The sequence below is a fragment of the Quercus suber genome, unplaced genomic scaffold (genome assembly GCF_002906115.3).
Source record: "Quercus suber isolate HL8 unplaced genomic scaffold, Cork oak 2.0 scaffold_508, whole genome shotgun sequence".
Classification (NCBI taxonomy): domain Eukaryota; kingdom Viridiplantae; phylum Streptophyta; class Magnoliopsida; order Fagales; family Fagaceae; genus Quercus; species Quercus suber.
In genome coordinates, this window is record NW_027069957.1 from 289,509 (window position 1) to 310,924 (window position 21,416).

Consider the following 21,416-nt stretch of genomic DNA (forward strand, 5'->3'; position numbering starts at 1 on the left):
TCGATACCTCTTTGGGATACCATATAGCCTAGGAACTTTCCCGCTGTCACTTCGAATGTACACTTACTTAGATTGAGCTTCATGTTGTAGGAGCGAAGGGTGCCGAATGTTTCTTCGAGATCCTTCAGATGGTCCTCCTCCCTTCGGCTTTTTACCAACATGTCGTCGACGTAGACCTGAACATTCCTTTCGATTTGGTTTGCAAACATCTTGTTCATGAGTCTCTGATATGTTGCGCCAGCATTCTTAAGGCCAAATGGCATCACTTTGTAACAAAAAAGCCCTTGGCTGGTAATAAATGAAGTCTTCTCTTGGTTCGCTTTATCCATCTAGATCTGATTATATCCTGAGAAGGCGTCCATGAAGCTCAGTAGTTGGTGCTAGGCTGTAGAGTCTACCAGTACGTCAACTCGAGGGAGAAGGTATCTATCCTTGGGGCATGCTTTGTCTAAATTCGTAAAGTCTACGCACATCCTCCATTTCCCGTTGGCTTTCTTGACCATTACCATGTTTGCTAACCAATCGGGGTAGTATACTTCCCTAATGAAGCTGGCCTCTTGTAACTTGTTGACTTCTTCTACTATTGCTCGGTCTCGTTTTTAGACGAAGACTCGCTTTTTCTGTCGAACGAGTGGAAAAGATGGCAACACATTCAGCTTGTGTACTATGACTAAAGGGTCAATCCTTGGCATATCCTTATGACTCCAGGCGAACACATCCTGATTTTCCTTAAGGAAAGCTATAAGTGTTGAGTGAACCGTTGGGCTGGTGAGAGTACCGATCCTTGTGGTCCTGTCCAACCTATAGTTATCGAGGGGTATCTCCTTGAGCCTCTCTACGGGTTCTGCCCCTATCCGTTGTTCTTCTATGCTCATGGTTTGTAAATGGTCGTCCATTTCCAACATCACAATATAGCATTTTCGCGCAGCTATTTGGTCCATTCGCAATTCCCTTACTCTGTGTTTAGTGAGGAATTTGATCATTAGGTGATAGGTCGAAGTTACAGCCTTCTAGGAATTAAGGGTAAGTCGCCCTATAATGGCGTTGTAAGTAGAGGAGCAATTGACCACAAGAAATGTAACATCCTTAGTGATTTGTTGAGGATAATCTCCAATGGTGACGGGTAACGTGACCGCGTCTAGGGGGTACACTTTGGTCCTTCTGAACTCAACAAGTGAAGTGTTGGTTGGAGCTAGTTGCTCTTTGCTGATCTGCATCTGTTGGAATGCTGGGTAGTAGAGAATATCTGTGTAGCTTCCGTTATCGACCAAGGCCCGATACGTGTTATAATCTCCTACTTGGATGTTAATGACGAGCGTATCGTCATACGGATGGTGAAGATATTGGGCATCTTCTTTCGTGAAACCAATATTGGGGTTGTTGACTCGCGACATCTTCGAGATGATGCCTGTGAGTTGGACGTTCTGGACCATTCTAAGAAAAATCTTTCGAGCCTTTTTTGATAAGCCGTTGGCGGCTGCGCCCCCCACAATCATCCTTATGTCTCCCAAGGGTTGTCTTGGATGCTCGTTGTCTCGTCGGGGAGCTTGCTCTCAAGGAAGCGGATCTGCTCTTTCCTTGTTGATGAACTTCTGTAACTTCCCTTGCTAAATGAGGGCTTTAATTTGCTGTTTCAAGTCGTAACAGTCAGCTGTGTCATGACCGTGGTCGCGGTGGAAACGACAGTATTTGTCTTTGGATCGTTTGTTGGGATCTTCCTTTAGCTTTCCAAGTAAAGTCAAGGCTCCCTCGTCCTTGACCTGCGTTAGGACTTGGTCGATTGGGGTGGTTAGTAGGGTGAAGCTTATGAATCTCCCCGCAGGGGGCTTAGAGCACCTATCATCCCTTCGCTCTCCGATTCTCGCCATCTTCCGCCCTCTTTCTTGTTGGGTATCTTCCTGCCTTTCTCTCTTTTTGGGTTTTTCTTCGCGAACCAGGAGCGCGTCTTCGGCATTCATGTACTTGGTGGCCTTGTAAAGCACGTCCGACATAGTCTTCAGATCATTCTTATATAGTGAAAATAGGAACTTACCCTTCCACAGCCCATTCGTAAATGCTGCTACAAGTATTTTGTCATCAGCTTCATCGGTTGAGAGTGCTTCCTTATTAAAGTAGGCTATGTAAGATCTCAGTGTCTCGTCTTCTCGTTGCTTGATACTCATCAAGCATGCTGTAGACTTTTTATACTTGTGCCCCCCAATAAAGTGCGAAGTGAATTGGATGCTCAGCTCTTTGAAAGTGTTGATGGAGTTGGGTATCAGCTGGCTAAACCAAATTCTCGTGGGACCCTTCAGCGTTGTAGGGAAGACCCTACACATGGTCTTGAAAGTCTCTAGGTGATTAATAGGATCCTTGGCTTCGTCGTAGCTTTCTATCCTTGGTATGGGGAAGGAGTTGACGGAGGTGGGGAACAGTGAATCGGTTCGGTGGACCAAATCGTCGAGGTCGCTAGACACCCGTCCTTTGAGGGCATTCATCATAAGGTCCATCATTTCCTTTATCAACTGCATCTCTGTGACCATGTAAAGGGCGGCCGTATCAAAGCCAAAGGGATGACTGGTTTCCTGTCATTCTTGTCGACTCGGGGCGTTGTTGCCTTCAGGTCCCTATTGGTTCCTTCTTTCAGTGCTAGTCCCTTCTTGATCTTCTCTTTGGTTATTCGGTGCTGCATTTTTCTGGTGCAGCTGTTCTTCCAGGTCATGGTTTTTTTTGGTGAGGTGTTCCACAATAGCAGCGAGCGTATGAACTTGTCTCTCGAGGGCAGTCGTGGGTGGTTCCTCTTCTTGAATGTCGTTAGTGGTTGCCATCGAGCGAGTGAGTACCATGCAAATCTTTTATCTAGGAAGCGATAATCTGGCTTACAAATCGCAAGAAGTTTCCCACAGACGACGCCAACTGATGATGCCGAAAAATCACCAGTAAGCCATACGGTCCTCACATGCTCTAAACAAGAATCTGCACAACACAAAAGCTGAAGACCTTAAGAGGAGTACTAGTGTGGTACCGGCTAAATACCCTTCGACGATCAAATTAGAGAAATCTCTTGTTCATAACTCTAGAGTACCAGAGCTGGGGTAAATTATGCGTATCTTTGTTTGTGAGAATATTGGAGCTTTTATAGTAGTAGAGGGTTGACATCTCTTTTTTGGGTTAGAAGTCTTTTCCTTATAGGAATCCTCATAGGCGTATATTGCGGAATCTTTTCCTTGCAAGAGACTAATACTAAGTGTGGGATACAAGAAATTTCCTTATATACTCATGCGTGGTGGCCAAGTTAAGATTATATTGGAGCCGTCAGCTTTAGGGTCGTCAGCTTTCCACCCTCCTTATATTTACCTCGTTAGCTTAAAGTCGTAGACCTCATATTACAAGTAAGGCCGACGGTTTTGATTTGGAACGCCTTGTATACTATGATTTTATCCTTATCACACATCATTGTATGATTTGCCAAGCAAGGACTTCACCAGGACTTGAGCAAAAATGATTGACGTGTACTGGGAAATCTCATTACTCAAGAAAGGACAAATGAACTTAAGAGTAGGAGATTGTGGCAATAACTATAGAAAGTGGTGTGAATCAACTATATATTTTCCCAAAAGTGTAATGAAGAACTTTGAATGTGCATTTCGTAATGGTTCAGTATATCACACGTCATTCTACCCAAAAGATCTCAAGAGTGCACACACTATGCTACTGATTGAAGTGCCTATCATGCCTTCACACAAATTTACACGGAAGAATATGACTATTACTGCTTCTATTCGGTTTCTAATTCTTTCACCATGCTTTTCTGCCTAGTTCTTGGCTGACATGAAAACAAAGCTAGAAACCTAGAGAGGAACCATGCAGCATGCCAAAATAGATATATTTCAAGGCTTCAAGCAAGAAGAACCATGATACCTATTGATTTAATTTGTACCATGCAAACATAAGCTGTACTTGAGCATGGAATTCTCTTCTTCATTATAGTAGCCATTGAAGGCATAGTACATAGTATTTGGTATAATGAGGCCTCAAGAAAGTTTTGGTAAATCTCCATGCCTTCAGTAAAAAATAAAAAACACAAGGAAAATTATAAGGTGAGCCTATGAAGAAAATTCATTGAATACTTACTAGAGTGCATGATCCTTTGAAGGATACCTAGCAAGACAAGCGTGTCACCTCCACGGAGAATGCCATCCGCCATTTGTATGCATTCAATGATGAGCTTAAGCTCTCCTTCAGTTCGATATGCATCAACCTCCAACAGTAAAAGCATTAGATTCGAATGATACCAAATGACATGCTTGAGGATATGTTGTCGTCTTGATCATTGCTATGTGATGATTCCAATGCACTAGTTGACCAAGGATCAAACTTCGTTTATGCTTCGATGTCAAACTGGTTTTTGGACTTAGGAGTTTAGGGACACAAAATGTATAATATATAACTATATTCTGACGAAGTCTACCATTGATTTTGAACCACGTAGGCAATATAGAATTGTTCCCTGGGACCAACATTCTTGGTTATGTAGTATGACAATGGATTATATGGAACGGTTAAACATGTGCTATACCAACTGTTTAACACAGTTTTACATATACTCCAAAAATGCAACATACAACTGAAATCATGACTTGTAATCACTATTTTCAACATTATTTTAAGTCATAATTTCAGGTTTTTTTAAGAGTGTAAAATAATTTGTGTAATAACTAAATTAAATGTTTAGAACTAACACATAAAATAATTTGGTTTTAAAGATTTAGGAGTAATGTTTAGAATTTCAACTTGAATGTGTTGGCAAACCGAGAACAAAAACATGTCTAGGATAGGTGTTAGGCATTGCTCAAAGTTGTACAGGTTAAAACTCAAGAATGTACAAACTGCAGGAAAAAGAATTATTTTTCTGTGAAGCTTGACTAAACGAATTGTGAAGCTCGATCGATCAAAAATTGCAGAAATAGAATTTTTGCAGAATTCTAAACAGGCCTAAGCCCGCGAAAACGTATAGGGTTTTAGTCCAACACTCCTACGTATAAAAGGAAAACCCTAGCTACGTTTTAAAGACTCTTGAAAGACTTATGAGTTACTCATGTGAGATTTGAGATGTTCTATACATTCTAACTCTACAAGGATTTACTGAAATAAGATCTATAATCAAGTGCTTGTAGAATCTAGTTGCTGCAAAGATCAACAAGCTGTGATTTGAAACCTGAGTGGGATCTCAAAGTCACAAGCGTGGGTGCTTGTGTGATGCAAATCTAAGAGAAAAGGAGTCCGTGGATTTGAGACTTGCACGTGGTTGTGGTAGTAAGTTACTATTAGAGGTAGCAATAGATTTAGGATTAAATCTGATTGTAAAAACTTTGATTCTCTATAGCGGATTTGTTTTGCCATGAGGATAACTAGGTTTTACTTTGAAACTATTGGTTTCATTGGTTTTTCTAGGTCATCATATCGTTGTGTTCTTCATTTTTTGCTGCTGTGCATAATATGATATGTCATTATTTAACCTAGATCTCATAATTAACCTAAGTAATCATTGGGTTAATTTATTAGTTAAACAATCTACTTTAAGGGGTCTAAACAAACAAACAAGTGGTATCAAAATGGGTTAGCTCTGATTTGGGTAGTTTACCTTGACTTGATCCTTGACCCCTACTGTCATGGAACACGATCATTCTCTTGTGATTCCTCCTCATTTTGATGGGAATAACTATGCTTACTAGAAGTTTAGGATGAAAGCCTTTTTGAAATCCCTAGATGAGAGAGTATGGCTCTTTGTTTAGAATGGTAGGGAGAGACCAACCACTCTTATTAGTGAATAGAACATTGCACTAAAGGAAGTAGCAAGCTTTAATAGTAAGGCTATGAATGCTATATTCAGGGTCTGTTTGAGATTTGCTTATATTGCTAAAACTGAAAACTTTTTGCTAAAAGTACTGTAAATAAAAGTAAAAAATAGATGAAATAGTACAATGAGACCCTTGAATAGTACCAAAAAGTGTAGTAGAGCCCATAAATAGTAGCAAAAATAAGTTAAATAGTAAAATAAGCTAACTAAATTAATCATGCTAAACGAACACTCAATGCTGTTTCTATGGAAGAATTTAAAAGGATCTCTAATGTAAAGGTTGCTCATACTACCTGGAATATTTTGCAAACTGTGCATGAAGGCGCTAAGATTTGAAAGTATCAGGATGTCTGATGATGAAACTTTTGATGAGTTCTATACCAAACTAAATGACATAGTGAACTCTGCTTTTTTATTTGGGTGAATATATGATCAATCTAAAGTGGTTAGGAAGATTCTTAGATCCTTAATTGAGGATTTTAGACCCAAAGTTACTACTATAACAGAAAGTAAGGATGTTGACACCATCCTTGTTAATAAACTTGTAGGATCTCTTCAATCCTATGAGTCTGACCTACCCAAAACCAACAAATCCAAATCCATGGCCTTAAAATCTGTTGATGATGTACGTTATACTGGATTTGATGATGAAATCTCTTCTACAAAGATAGCTTATCTTGGCAAGAACTTTAGAAATGTTTTGAGAAACAACAATAAAAGGGCAAGAAATCGAAACAATGTTGACACTAAGAATGTGAAGAAGAATGAAACAACCAAAAATAACAATTCTAAAAAATCAAAAGCTAAGGCTTTTCAATCCTCTAACAATTCTTTAGGTCAATAGTATTTTGGTTGTTAGGGTTATGGTCACCTTAGGTCAGAATATCCTACTTACTTGAGATCTAAGGTAAAGGATGTGGCTGTTACCCTTAGTGATGATGAAGTTTCTGATTACGAGTTTGAAAGTGATCAAGAAGGAAATTTCATGGCTTTCACTCCTACTATTGAAGTAAGTGAGCTTAAAATTGTTGAGGAGAACCCTTCTGATAGGGAACACTCTGAGAATGCTGACTTACAAAAGGCTTACAACAAGTTTTGCAAGATTGCAGTAAAGGATGCCATGAATGTTGACATAGGTTTGAAGAAGATAAACACTCTTGAACATGAAAAGAAAAATCTATTGGTTAAACTATTTGATGCCAATGAACTCATAACCTCTGTTAGGATTGAAAACATGTCTTTGATTGAGAAAATCAAAAGTTTAGAATCTGAATTATTTGTGGCTGTTACCCTTAGTGATGATGAAGTTTCTGATCACGAGTCTGAAAGTGATCAAGAAGGAAATTTCATGGCTTTCACTCCCACTATTAAAGTAAGTGAGCCTAAAATTGTTGAGGAAAACCCTTCTAATAGGGAACACTCTGAGAATGCTGACTTACAAAAGGCTTACAACAAGTTTTGCAAGATTGCAACAAAGGATGCCATGAATGTTGACATAGGTTTGAAGAAGATAAACACTCTTGAACATGAAAAGAAAAATTTATTGGTTAAACTGTTTGATGCTAATGAACTTATAACCTTTGTTAGGATTGAGAACATGTCTTTGATTGAGAAAGTCAAAAGTTTAGAATCTGAATTATTTGTTGCTAGAGAACAACTTGATAGGACTTCTACTTCTAAATAGGATAATATGTTAAATATTCAAAAATCTTTTTTTTGATAAGACAGGGTTAGGATTTGTAGAGAGCGTTTCTACTTCTGTTGTTCATCCTCCTAAGTTTGTATCTGCTACATCTATTTCCACTCCTGAAGTTAAGGTACCTAAGGAAGAAACTTTAACTACTAGGAGAATTAGGGTAAATCTAAGTGAATCAAAACCCAAGAAACCCAATCATCCTAGAAGCAAGAAACAACACAAACCTCAATGGTTTTGTCATTTTTGTGGTGGAGTTGGGCATACATGCCCAAATTGTTTTAAGTTGCAAGTTTCAAAGTAAGCAACCAAACAAAAAGTGTATGTGCCAAAAGCACAAGATCATATGGTACTTATTCATGAATTGGTAAAGGTTCTTAACCTTTATGCCAATACATGAGTTGAATTTAGGTCTAATTCATCTAGAAACTCCAATTCCTAGTTTGCATCTAAGAGAGTGTGGATGCAAAAGACTTAGTCTCAGTGAGTCTGTCTGACATGGTCCTTGTGCTAATTCTTTCAATCTCTTGTGACCAAAATGTTTTTCATTAGGATTTTCTTTTACATTACTTCATGCATTTCATTCTAGTCTTGTTTATGATATTTTTAGGTTCTTAAGAAAAAATATATATATTTTTGTGTGTTACACATCTTCAAGTGTGTAATTAAGGTTGGCCTATGAAATTTACATTTCATTACTGTGCACTTTGTTTAGCTTAGATAAGTTTTTTTCTGCACTTCGCTAGTTTGTGCTATGTAGTGCTTATATTGTGTGAGTTGTTTATGGTTTTTAAACACATGCTCCTGATTTTGAAGTCACATTCTTTTGATTGTGAGGACTAAAAAATCTTAGGAGAAAGACATAAATAACCATCTCATCACTGTTATTCGCCAATTATGAATACCTGTGTGCAATTCATAAAAGCCATACTCGATAAAGTGTAACACTTGTATAGCAAGATTAAACGAGGTGTTAATTGTGAAAAGAATGTGAAAATTCAAAAGAAAAAGAAAAATAAAAGCAAACAAAAAGGCATCAAAAGAAAAAGAATACCAAAAAAAAAAAAAAAAAATTTGCTTTTACATGATTGCAAGCATGTTTTATAGGATATGTGGGAGTTATATGATGTATCTCTTTAGGTGATAGTCACTTTCAAACTTATGTGATTGATAATGTAGAAATTGTGTTTAATTTCTATCTACATATTACCTTTTATGTATCTCATATACTTACTAGTTGCAAACACTACAAGCAAATCTTTGTTAAACTTTGTACATATGATTGAGTGTTAATTTTTGTGGCCATCCAAAATTGTGCTTCTTAAAATGTTTAATACTTTTTGGGGTTTGGGGTAAAAACTATTGAGGAAAATTTTTGAATCTTGATTAAAAAAAAAAAAGATTTGATTGAAGAGAAAGTGTTTTTGAAAACATTTGGAATCATTGGCATGCATTTCATATCATAAAACCTGGTTTAAAAGTGTTTCTGCAGAAAATTTCCAGGTTTTCAAATTTTTTTGATTTTTTAGGATTTGATTGATCGAACTTGTGTTTTGACTGATTGAAAAATTCAGTTTTTAAGGCTAAAACTCTCGACCTAACTCGATTCCTCCTTTGATTCCTTCTGATCAGTCAAACCTGTTTTTAAACATTTTAGATTCCTGGCTCGATTTCTCCCGAGCGATCAAAAATTGTTTTTGTTTAAAAATAAAAAGGAATCAGATCACATGTTTTTCAAAACTCTGTCTATTTCCTTTGATTCCTTTCGATTCCTCTTAGTCAAAATTTTTTTTGTTCTTTTCTGAGTCAAAGCTTCAAGGGTTCTCTACCTCCACACTTGGTAAGACAATTTTTCCCCTCTTTTTTGTTTATATTACATGCATTCATGCATTTGCATCAAATTTTTCAAACTAAAGAAGTTTTGGGGGTTTTTGGTGATTCTAGTTGTTTTGATCAAATTTGTTGAATGGGTTTTTGTTCATGCATCATATAAACATGTTTCCTCTACTTTAATTTCAAAATTTTCATGATTTTTGCAAATTTTTGAAATTAGGGTTAATGTGTTCTTGAGGAATTTGGGGATTTTGTTCAATTGAATGAAATTGAGTAAAATTAACTTATGATATTGTTTAGTTGAGTAATTATAACATGTTTTATATCTGTTGTGTTGTTCATTTGATCAAAATTGATGAAAATTCATGAATGCATGTAATAGTCTTGATCAAATGCATGAATGCATGTATATATTCTTTGGAAAATTAGGGTTTCAAAATTGGGGTTTTTGCTAAATTTCTAATTTTCTTGGTCAATTTTCAAAATTGAGAAAAATTGAACTGTTTTTATGCATTAGATCATGTACCATTCATGTCCTTGCATCATGCATCATATAGTTTTTAAAATTTCATGTTATTTTGTGCTCTAACTCTATCTAATGCAATCTACTCTTGATTTTTGTTTTGTTTTAGTTTTTCCTTTTTCTTTAACCTTATACATGGCTCCCAAGGTTGGTAAAAAGTATAAGACCAAAGCCAATAAGAACACAGCTTCCTCGTCCTCTTCTACTCTTGTTGAAAGGGTTAGGTTTCCTACAGCCAAAACTGAGCAAATTTGTGAGACTTTAACAAAATATAGGTCTATTTGGGGGGAAAGACAGTTAGTCCAAGATGAATTAGATCCTTCCATCAATAGGAATCTAATGTCTAGGAACTAGGGTTCTTTATGTGATGTTTCTCATCCCTCTCTTGTGGCCTTGACCAACGAATTCTATTCAAATCTCTCTGTATATTCTAAGGATACAGGTGGTCATTTTTTGACTTCTTGGATTAGAGGTAAAGAGTATAGGATAACTAAACGTGTAGGATTTGAAGCTCTAGGTGTACCTCTAGTTTGTAGACCTACTTTCCCATACACTGAGTCTCTTCCTCTTGATGATGTGATGTCTTTGCTTTGTGGAAGATCAGTCTCTTAGGGATCTAAACCATGAATAAACTCAAGTGAGTTGACTGAGGTGAACTATCTTTTCTTTAGGATAGCTTGTCATAATATCTTTCCTATTTCCCACATTCACACCATTTCTTTAGACAATTTTGCTTTTCTGTATGCCTTTATCATAGATAGGTCCATGTGTTTTCCTTCTCTTTTTATTTAGACCATTGTTGAGGTGTATAGAAGTAAGTCTAAGGCACATAATTTGTTCTTTCCTATTTTTATCTATAGGGTTTTACTCTTTTTAGGGTTCAATAGTTTTCCTTTCCTTGAGTTAGTACATATTACTACCCCCATATGAGCCAGCTTTCTTAGACAGTGACAAGCTCAAATGAAGAGTGCTAAACCAAGTACTGGGACTTCAAAGAGACCAAGAGGTGAAGCTTTTACTGCTACTCTAACCTTTAGTGATCAGCCTACTATAGAGGAGATTATTGTGGACCCTACTGCTATTGTGGATCGTGCTATTGATGATATTGCTGATCCTACTGTTACTCCTCTTCTCTCACTCCATGCCATGATGGAGATGTTTATGACCACTTAGGCAACTCATGGATAGCTCATTGATGAGCTACTTACTGAGGTTGCTACCTTGAGAGCAGATTTTGCTGAGAATAGAAGTGTTTTTTCACCTCCTCCACCCTCTGACCCTTGATGGTTGCCTTTGGCAATGTGTAACAAAAAGGGAGAGTAGGTTTAGGATAGATAGGCTCTTGTACTTAGGGGGAGAGTAGAGAGATTTTGTATTCAAGGGGAGAAGATTTTGATTTTGTCTTATTCTCATTGATTTTGATTTTTTTTCTTTTATTTTTCTTGTTTCACAAACATTGTAGATTTATTGACTATGATAGTTTATTTGATGTTTATTCATTTGATATTCTATCTATCACTTATGTTTTGTGAATTTAAGTTCAGTTTTTATAATTTGGATTTATACTATAATTTCCACACATGCGTTTATGATTTGTTTTAAGTGTTTTAGGAATTTACAAGTTAATTTTTTCTCATCTACTGTCTATTCTAGCAACTAATAGTTAGTAGATTGTGATGGAATTGTATTTGGGCAACAATGTGGGCTAATTCTTGAGTTGAGCAATTATTTTTCAAGTGTGTTTTGTTACAGACTGCCAAAGGGGGAGATTGTTAGGTTCTAAAGATTTTGGATTAAATGTTTAGAATTTCAACTTGTATGTGTTGTCAAACCGAGAACAAAAACATGTTTAGGATTGGTGTTAGACATTGCTCAAAAGTTGTACAGGTCAAAACTCAAGAATGTACAAATTGCAGGAAAACAAATTACTTTTCTGTGAAGCTCGACCAATCGAATTTTGAAGCTCGATTGATTGAAAATTGCAGAAAAAGAATTTCTGCAGAATTTTAAACGGGCCTAAGCCCGCGAAAATGTTTAGGGTTTCAATCCAACACTCCTACGTATAAAAGGAAAACTCTAGCTACATTTTGAAAACTCTTGGAAGACTTGTGAGTTACTCCTGTGAGATATGAGAGGTTCTGTACCTTCTAACTCTACAAGCATCTATCGGAACAAGATCTACAATCAAGTGCTGGCGGAATCTAGTTGTTGCAAAGATTAACAAGCCGTGATATGAAACCTTTGAGTGGGGGATCTCAAAGTCATAAGCGTGGGTGCTTGTGTGGTGCAAATCTAAGAGAAAAGGAATCTGTGGATTCGAAACTTACACGTGGTCATATTAGTAAGTTACTATTGGAGATAGCAATAGATTTAGGGATAAATCTGATTGTAAAAATTTCAATTCTCTATAGTGGATTTGTTTTACCTTGAGGATAGCTAGATAAAATCTTCCATAGATTTTTACTTTAAAACTGTTGGTTTCATTAGTTTTCCTAGGTCATCATATCATTGTGTTCTTTATTTTCCACTGTTGTACATGATATGATCTATCCTTGTTTAACCTAGATCTCATAATTAACATAAGTAATCACTTGGCTAATTTATTAGGTTAAACAATCTGCTTTAAGAGGTCTAAACAAACAAACATATGTGTTTATATATATATATATATATTATGGCATTAGGTATCTATTATAATTAATTATGTTTATATATAGAACTATAAATTCTAAAATATGATTTGCTAAAATTTTGATGAGGGTTTACCGATTTAAACATATAAAATTCTAAGGTCTTAATGTGACATAATATTATGAAGTCAACTAAAAGTCAAACGTTTTCAATTTTATATATACATAGATACATTAAAATCTGGCACCCAAGCAGCAAATCCTAATTCTACCCCTGCAATCTATTCAAATTTTATGACATTCTAATCTTATTAAAATTTAACAATCCCATTAAACAAATAAAATGAACATTGAAGAATCATTGGAGTCCAGAACAATCCATTGACTACTTACTGCGGTTCTTGATCTTATGGAAGACACCTAGCAAGACAAGTGTGCCGCCTCCATGGAGAATGCCACCCGCCATTCACACCTTCAATGGTAATCTTAAGTTCATCTTCAATACGATTCTTAGGTTGCATTTGTTTTGTGATGATTCTACGTTTGCGTTTGCATTTGCGTTGTTTGGTCCATGGCACTGTTTATGGACCAACCAAGCACTAAAAACGCGTGAAGAGTTTTTGCTACAGTATTTTTGCCAATTGAAAATTATTTTGTTATCGTATTTTCAACAATAAGCGATATCCAAATAGATAATTAGTGGCATCGAATGCGATAACAACATGAGATGGTGAGATAGGGCGCCTTAGGTTCGCCATGGACACAATAATATTAGTCTAGCAAAAACCACAGATGGGTGTTGGATAATGGATATAATACGCAGCTAGATATCTAGCTGTAGCTCGTTGTATGGGGACTATATAATAGAAACGGAAATGGGTTTAAGTGTGAGAAAGTTAAGAAGGATATGGTAAAAAGATTGGGACAGGTAATCCAGTCACATTTTGACTTAGTTTCATATGATGCAACGATCTCCGACAGTAAGAGCATCAGATTCGAATGATACCAAACAATACCAGCAGCTAAGTGTGAGGCAGATATGCTCAAGGATATGTTGTCGTCTTGATCATTGCCGTGTGATGATTCCAAGGAACTAAATAACCAGGGAATTTGGTTTATTTAGTTTATGCTTCAAACTGTTGGCTGGTGTTTGGATATGGGAGTTAGGGACAAAGAAAATGAGACATAAGGTTTTTACTTAAAACTCAGCAAATTCTATAGTTCCATACTCCTTATTGGGAAAATATTAGTGGACATTAGACAGATTCGAATGATACCAAACAATACCAGCAGCTAAGTGTGAGGCAGATATGCTCAAGGATATGTTGTCGTCTTGATCATTGCCGTGTGATGATTCCAAGGAACTAAATAACCAGGGAATTTGGTTTATTTAGTTTATGCTTCAAACTGTTGGCTGGTGTTTGGATATGGGAGTTAGGGACAAAGAAAATGAGACATAAGGTTTTTACTTAAAACTCAGCAAATTCTATAGTTCCATACTCCTTATTGGGAAAATATTAGTGGACATTAGTTGTTACACACAACTGTACACACATTTTGAAATAAAGTCGTGAGGTTTGTGAAGACCAAGATCATCCAAAAGATATTTCAGCCATTGGAGTTCTGAAGTTAGTGTTGCCATGGCACGGTATTCTGCGGAGCAGGAGACAATAGTTTGCTTCTTTGTTTTCCATGAAATGGGATTAGTACCGAGTAAAACTGACACAAAATATATAGATGCTATTACAATGAACCTAGACAAAATATTGACAGCCTAATCCCATAATTGCAGCTAGAAAAAATATTAACTTCTACCAAATCCCATAATTACAGTTGATTGGAAATCCCTTATATGAGCTGGTTTGGGAATCCCCTAATTGTCTCTAATATGGGTCCTATCCCAATCTCTGACTGGCCTCACTGTTCAATTGGTAGATGCCATAGATATGGTTGCTGACAACTCCCTCTTGGTATTGATTTTGTTGAAGTTTAGTAAAATCTTTGTTCAAATGAAGAAGAAGAGCTCTTGCATTACGGTGCAAAAGTTGTTGTTTTTTTTTTTATTTACTTCAGACATTATGATGCGAAAGTTACATCCATAAAAATGGAGGAATGCTTGTTTTATATTTCTTTGAACTATTTTGAAACTTTACACATTGTCATTTGAGTTTTCATGAAGTCACATCTGTTGCTCCTTAATTAGCTAATATTTTCTAAACAGGAACATCAGATGGGTAGTCTTTCGGATGTCTTCTGATGGTTTCTCTAATTTGTTCCTCTTGCTCTTGAAGGTTTGATGGAAGATGATCATAGACATCAGAGAATAAGCCTTCAATTGAAGGTTTTTCTGTCTTCTCTGCAATTTGAATTGCTTGCAGTAGCTGTATTGTATCAGAAGAGAAAGGTAAGATAGCTTTAATATATGGAGATTGAACAAAAATCATATTAACTTGTATTCACCTGCTTTTTAACGCTGCTTCGGTGCTCAGTTTCATCTTTGTCATTCCACCAGCCATTCCTTTCTATCCATTTTCTAAATCTATTTACTGGGTTTCTAGCTGTTTTCCAGTATTCAATTTCATTCATGGATCGATACTTCGTGGAATCATCAGAGGTGGAATGGTGTCCTACTCTATATGCAAGGGCCTGAAAGTTAAAATAAACAGAGAAAATTAATCACAATCTGGAATACACAACTAGACGTGCATTGCTTTTCACTGAAAAGAAAGGTTGTGGTCATATGCTAAGAGGGACACACTTGTTTTCTTTTACAAATAAAATAGCCTGGCAAAGAATAAGGATTGTGTCAATGTACCAGCTACGGGAAAAACTTTTACAAAAAGAAGTTTAGTCCTACCTCAACTAAAATTGGTCTTTGTTCACTTATAGCCATTTCACGAGCAGTGCGAATTGCACTTAATACAGCAAGAGCATCACTCCCATCCACCCGGATGCTTCGAATTCCATAAGCCCGACCCCTAACAACAATTCCATCACCTACAAAACATGTATAATTAAGAAAAGAAACAAACTAAAATATCCATGAATGCATAGAAGGGCTTCAGGCTTGCCCTCTCTTCACTGGGGGAACCCAATGAACAGTAATTTAATAAATTACTGATTATTCTAAAAGCTTATGCCATGAGGAAATGGGAATGTAACCACTTTCTCTAATACCATGACAAATTACCATTTGTTACAAAAGCTTAAGATATTAGGAGATAATGGATTTAACCATTTTATAATAATTCTGACATAAATCTGATATGATACTAATGAGTAATGATTATCCCAATCCTTCATATAAGAGTGTAAGCTAAAAATGAAACTTATAGATAGGTGATGAAGAGTACTTCGAAATTGTTCTTCAATAGGAGTACTAATGGCCCATCCATTGTTACGACAAATAAAAATGATGGGGGCTTCCAGAACCGCTGCAAAATTCATAGCAGCATGGAAATCTCCCTGAAACATCAGTTAAGATACTAATGAGGATATGAACATTGATAATCTGATTTTTCAGAGGGAGAGGTGGAAGGGATTATTGTGCAGCCACCTCACTAGTGCCACCATCTCCAATATAAGTAGCTACACAGGCATTCTTTCCCTCCATTTTAAGAGAATATGCAGCACCCACGGCTTGTGGAAGTTGTGTGCTGACAAGCATAAAGCGTATGCAGACATTTAGTGTTGGCTATATACATCAATAATAAAAAAATCTTTATCTGAAAAAAGACTAATAAGTAAAAATGAGGGTTAAATATCTCACGCAATAGGTGATGACACAGCGAAGTAGTTGTGTTTCTTAGAGGCATAATGGATAGGCATCTGCCTGGCTTTTCCTTTGTCTTCCTTGTTTCCTAAGCACTGGTTTGCAAATTCTTGCAGTGTAAATCCACGCCACAAGAGAGCTCCAGGCTCCCGGTACTGGCATTACAAATCAGACATGCACTTGCATCAGTTTCCCGTGCATAATTGTTGGGGGTTCAAAAAGGTCAATCGGTGGTAGATGTCAATTAACAAAACCCTTATCAACCGGATATGAGTTCTCCATTTGTATATTCCAATGTAGATCTAAGGAAAGCCAAAACTAAACTAATTAAGGTGGCATGACCATTCAAAGTTGACAAATCATGGATGTTACTCCTTGGTGGAATTATTTCTATCCATCAGCAAATAAAAATGGGACAATACATTTCAGTTAGAATTAAAGATGTTGAAAACATTCTACAAGGAAGAAGAAAAATGTAATGTTCCAGTAGGTGATAAAATAAAGGAATCCAAAGATTGAGCATGCTTAAAGGAAACCAACAGTTATACTAGTGAGAACTGCGTAGTTAACTGAAAGCTGTAGATGCTTCAAGGGGAATATGAGGTTCAAAAGGTTATATTATTAGTATGATCGATAGAAACACTTGAAAAAATGTACTCTGACAGGCTACACTCCTAATGAGTTTGGATGGTTAAGCAGCCATAACATGTCTATTATACATATCATGTAGTCCTAGAGCAGTGATTTTTATGTATATATGAACATAGTTTATATGGATGTAATAAGTTTACCTGAGGCAACACAAGATCATCTGCACTAAGTGCAGCAGCCGAGCCAATGTTAATTGCTTCTTCCCCTAATGTGGTCAAATAAAAAGAGATTCTTCCTTGCCTTTGTGCTTCATAGAATATGTTGTCCATCATTTGAAGGGTGACCATGTCACTATACATCTTTATGGCCACTTCCTTTCTTACCTGTTGAATGAATGAATGTGACATAACCAAGACAATTGAGCAATTAGTGATGTTAAAACTAAACTTTTAAACTTAGATGAATCTAGAAGTTTTGCATATCCTTTTGGATTAAGAAGTATTTCATACCATTTTACATATCATATATTTTGGGATTTTTTTTAATGTTTGACCTACAAGTTCAAGATTGAATGAAAAGCCTTGTTTGACATGGCAATAAGAAGGTCAAAAACAGAGAAGTCATAGTACTCTGCTTTAATTATAAGCTTGCCACATTGATAACCTTATTGCCCTATTGGATTACTTGAACCAACTTGAGAGATACCTGTACAAAGTTATTGGACACGATCAGCTCTCCATTGACATCGAGAACTCGATAACAAGGTACTCTTTTATCAGCAGACTCGGAAATGAAATTCATTTCTGAAGTAAATTCAACTTTTCCTCCAGGAAAATCCAAGGCCTGCTCGTACAAAATACTCAAAAGTGTGACTATTGAAATTCAAATGGGCTGGAAATTCAAAATTAAATCAATTCACAAAATTAATAATGAACATGTAACATCCTAAAACAGGTACCCTTGTGTGAAACACATAACATAAAGAAATGTATGAAGCCATCCTTACATGATTTGAAATGAAAACGATAATGATGGGCAACAACATCTAATAATTATCGTTTTTTATTTTTATTTTTTTTTTTTCATTTTATTTGGTATAACTTCATATAATAAAAATAAAAATAAAACTATCATATATTTCATACTTTATTCAAATCCTTTAAATTAAGAAAAAAATGAAATTCAAATCTTTCTCTTTAAATTTCTTTATCCAAACCAATCATTTGTTTTTTTTTTTTTTTTTTTTTAATTTTTTAAATTTTTTTTTTGGGATACAATTCTCTTAGTTTTATCTAGATAATGGGAGAGTTGGGTTCGAATTACAAACATAAAATTCCACAATCAATGTTATTACCACTAAACTATCACTTGAACTCATATAAAAATAAATTAAGAATAAAAATAAGCAGGAGAAATTCACAACTTCATATTATCGAGTGAGAATGGCATTCTGCATAGTATGAATATGACTCGGTCTAATCACTGGTCCTTAGATTTTTATTCTTTTGGCATTAGTGATTGCCATTAATTGCTTGGGTTTTTTTTTTTTTTTTTTTTTTTTGGGGGGGGGTGGGGGTGGGGTGTTTAAACTTAGGTAAAGTAATACATTAAGTTTTCTAACAGAATTCAATCACGTGGTCTATTGAATTTAATTGTCCTTGAATATATTATATATATATATTTTTTTTTAATGTAACTAGATGTTTGGATTCTATTGAGTGAACATAATGTATTGGATTGCACTTAAAGTACTATACTTGAGGTTTACCTTTTTTTCTTGGCAAATTTACTCACTCATTACAAGTAATTATACAATATTTTAAGAGTACAACGATAATAACTCTCTCATCTCACATAATAATAAATCTTAATAATATTTATGATAGGATCAACCTATATATGACTTTTTTTTTTTGGAGAAGGAACCATTTATATGACTGATATAGTGATATGAGGGGAAATAGTACCTCAGTGTTGGTCTTCGCGTTAGTGTCTAATTTTCCACACGTCACACATAATAATAAATCTTATTAATTATATTTATGAATAGGATCGACTATTCATATGGCTGATATGAGCGGAAAATAGTAGCTCAATGTTGTTCTCGGCATTAGTGTCTAATTTTCCTCAAATCACACATCGAGGATTTAAATTTCCAATCTCAACCACTGTTACATACTAATGGGATAAAATTACCATTTAACACAAAGATCGTTGGGGTCGTCATTTCTAATTCACATTATAGTGGGACTAGACCCTACTCCCTAGATAATGCAGTAACGCCCAATGATGGTGCAATTAGGAATTAAGTAAATTAATATTTGGTGGGAATTTTGGCGTTTCACAAATTGTTGCCTTTTGGAGCTCCAAAATGGAACACCACTCTTGAGTGAAAAACTGTCATATCTCATATGATACGAGTCATATCCTTGTCGGTTAGATAGCATTTGGAGGTAGAAATTTTTGGGTTTTGAGATGTGTCATTTCCAACCAACACATTCATTTGTTTATTCTTTTTTTAATATTTTCTCCCAACAAGGGTGTCCAAAGCTTAAGAGTAGCGTACATCCAATTCACCAACCCAATACAATTTACCCAATCTAACTCAACTTAATTGATGCTTCGGATTGACTTTTGTGGATTTGTGGGTTAGAAATCTTTTTGAGTCTTGGATTGAGTTAAGTTTAGGTTAATAGTTTTTTCAACTCATCTAACTCAACCTAACTTATTTTTATAAAGAATGAATGCCTTTATAATAAAGATAGTTGTCAAAGATGAGTTATCCAAAAATAAAAAAATAAAGTTGTCAAAGATAATAACAAAGTGAGATGCATTTTGCTTTATGCTTTAATTTATAAACTAAACTACGTTATTGTAGATTTTTTTTTAGCAAAAAAACTTAATCAAATCCAATTTATTTTTATTTCATGAAGCGATCTTCAGTTGCTAGTATGGTATACAACCTCTCAAGTTTCAAATCTTAGGTATACCCACCACATCAAGAAAGTATTTTATACATCTAATATATATACCATTTTTTTCATAATATGTAGATTTCATATAATTGTGAGATTCACATGTTATCAAAGAGCTGATGTATAAATTGGATACATAAAATAATTATTAAACCACATGAGATAACCATGTTTGGGTTCCTCGAGTTCCTCTTCCTCATTCACCAATTTTGGATTTTCATTTTCCAAAGTTTAGCTATTTTCTTTTCTTCCTTTTTTTCTATTTATTTTTTCTAAGAAAATGAGTGAAATGGGGACGAACCTTCAAGTCAAGCCCAAAGTGTTACTCCAAAAAAAAAAAAAAAAAAAAAAAAAAAAGTCAAGCCCAAAGAATATTGAAGAAGAGAGAGAGAGAGGGAATGGTCCCATCTCTGTAAAATGTTGCGCCCATACACGCAACGTAACCAAATTTGGCTTCCATTATTATTATTATTTTTTTTTGAAGTGTATTTGGCTTCCATTATTGTCCTATATTTTTGACATGACAGACACTGATCTAAAAGAACAGGGGAAAAAGGATTGGATCAATAGCTTTCTTTCTTTTTTAGTGGGTTTTTGGCCCAAGGGAGAGGATAAGATAAGGTAATTAACACCAAATAATTCTAAATTGTTAAAATTCATTGATATTTCAAATGATAAAAGAGGGAAGGTCGCCACTTCATGACTCATGAGGCATGCTTTGCGATCAATTGTGCTGCTTCTAAGGTTAATGGTTCAACATATTACGTGATCCACTTTTCTAATGAAAATTCATTAAAAAAAAATGTATTTCTATACAAAAAGATTAAAGAAACATGAATAAAATGATTATCATGTGTGTGTATTTTTTTAATCCACGAGCTCGTTATACTCTCTTGATGTATAATTTTAGCCTAAAAATGGAAAAAGAGCAAGACAGATATATATAATCCTATAAGAATCCTAATCATATTAATTTAGAGTTAAACAAGGAAGAATCCTTATTCCTTAAATCAATAGCTGAAAATTTTTGAAAAAAAATGAATAATTTTTACTAAACGCGTATGATATTTGTAATGCATATACAGTGTCTCTAGTCTAAAACCAATATAAAAACATGGAAAACAAAACAGCATTAAAAAACTAGGAAAACAAAAATAGTAGTACGTACCTGATCACCTCCATCCTGGTTAATGTATTTCGTATCGACTCTCTTTCAGCTTCGGTGGATTTGAAACGCCGAACGGCGAAATGGGTAGCTGAATCACCAAAAATTGCATGTGGTCTTCCATGGTTGTCACCAAGTGGCATTGTTGAAGAACTCGAATGAAAGGAATTAGAAGTACTATTCCAAGAACTAAGATTGAGAATTCCCAACGAGCCCATCTTTTTGTTTAGATGATGGGCAATGGCTCTTGACCTTATCACCAGTTTGCCATTGAATAACAACAATGGAGATTTTTACGAAGGTTAAATTGAACCTTGATGAGAGAAATGAGAAACAGAATATTCAATTGGTAGTAGAAAGATTGATGATGGCCTGGTGGGTCATGCTTTTTTTTT

At 35.4% G+C, this 21,416-nt stretch overlaps 2 protein-coding genes across 2 annotated transcripts; both read right to left on the minus strand.

Moving 5' to 3' along the window:
- Nucleotides 1-1,607: 1,607 nt before the first annotated feature.
- LOC111984997 (uncharacterized) lies at nucleotides 1,608-2,522 on the minus strand. The gene has a single exon (XM_024016619.1). It carries the CDS (start codon nucleotides 2,520-2,522, stop codon nucleotides 1,608-1,610), a length of 915 nt encoding a protein of 304 aa, XP_023872387.1.
- A 12,101-nt stretch (nucleotides 2,523-14,623) lies between these two features.
- Nucleotides 14,624-21,138, minus strand: LOC111984992 (2-oxoisovalerate dehydrogenase subunit alpha 2, mitochondrial). Its single transcript, XM_024016615.2, has 9 exons — nucleotides 21,025-21,138; nucleotides 17,587-17,724; nucleotides 17,082-17,264; nucleotides 16,288-16,445; nucleotides 16,075-16,174; nucleotides 15,872-15,983; nucleotides 15,376-15,515; nucleotides 14,979-15,164; nucleotides 14,624-14,899 (listed from the first exon to the last, which is right to left on the minus strand). Exons 2-9 carry the CDS (start codon nucleotides 17,680-17,682, stop codon nucleotides 14,732-14,734), a joined length of 1,143 nt encoding a protein of 380 aa, XP_023872383.2. The 5' UTR covers nucleotides 17,683-17,724; nucleotides 21,025-21,138; the 3' UTR covers nucleotides 14,624-14,731.
- Between the last annotated feature and the right edge of the window lie 278 nt (nucleotides 21,139-21,416).

Bases quoted from the DNA above. Each gene is read 5' to 3' on its own strand.
- LOC111984997 (XM_024016619.1), bottom strand. From the start codon at position 2,522: ATGGTCACAGAGATGCAGTTGATAAAGGAAATGATGGACCTTATGATG.
- LOC111984992 (XM_024016615.2), bottom strand. From the start codon at position 17,682: ATGAATTTCATTTCCGAGTCTGCTGATAAAAGAGTACCTTGTTATCGA. The intron at 17,265-17,586 runs GTATCTCTCAAG...TTCATTCAACAG, and splicing joins TGTCCAATAACTTTGTACAG to GTAAGAAAGGAAGTGGCCAT. The intron at 16,446-17,081 runs GTAAACTTATTA...TTGTAATGCCAG, and splicing joins ATGATCTTGTGTTGCCTCAG to TACCGGGAGCCTGGAGCTCT.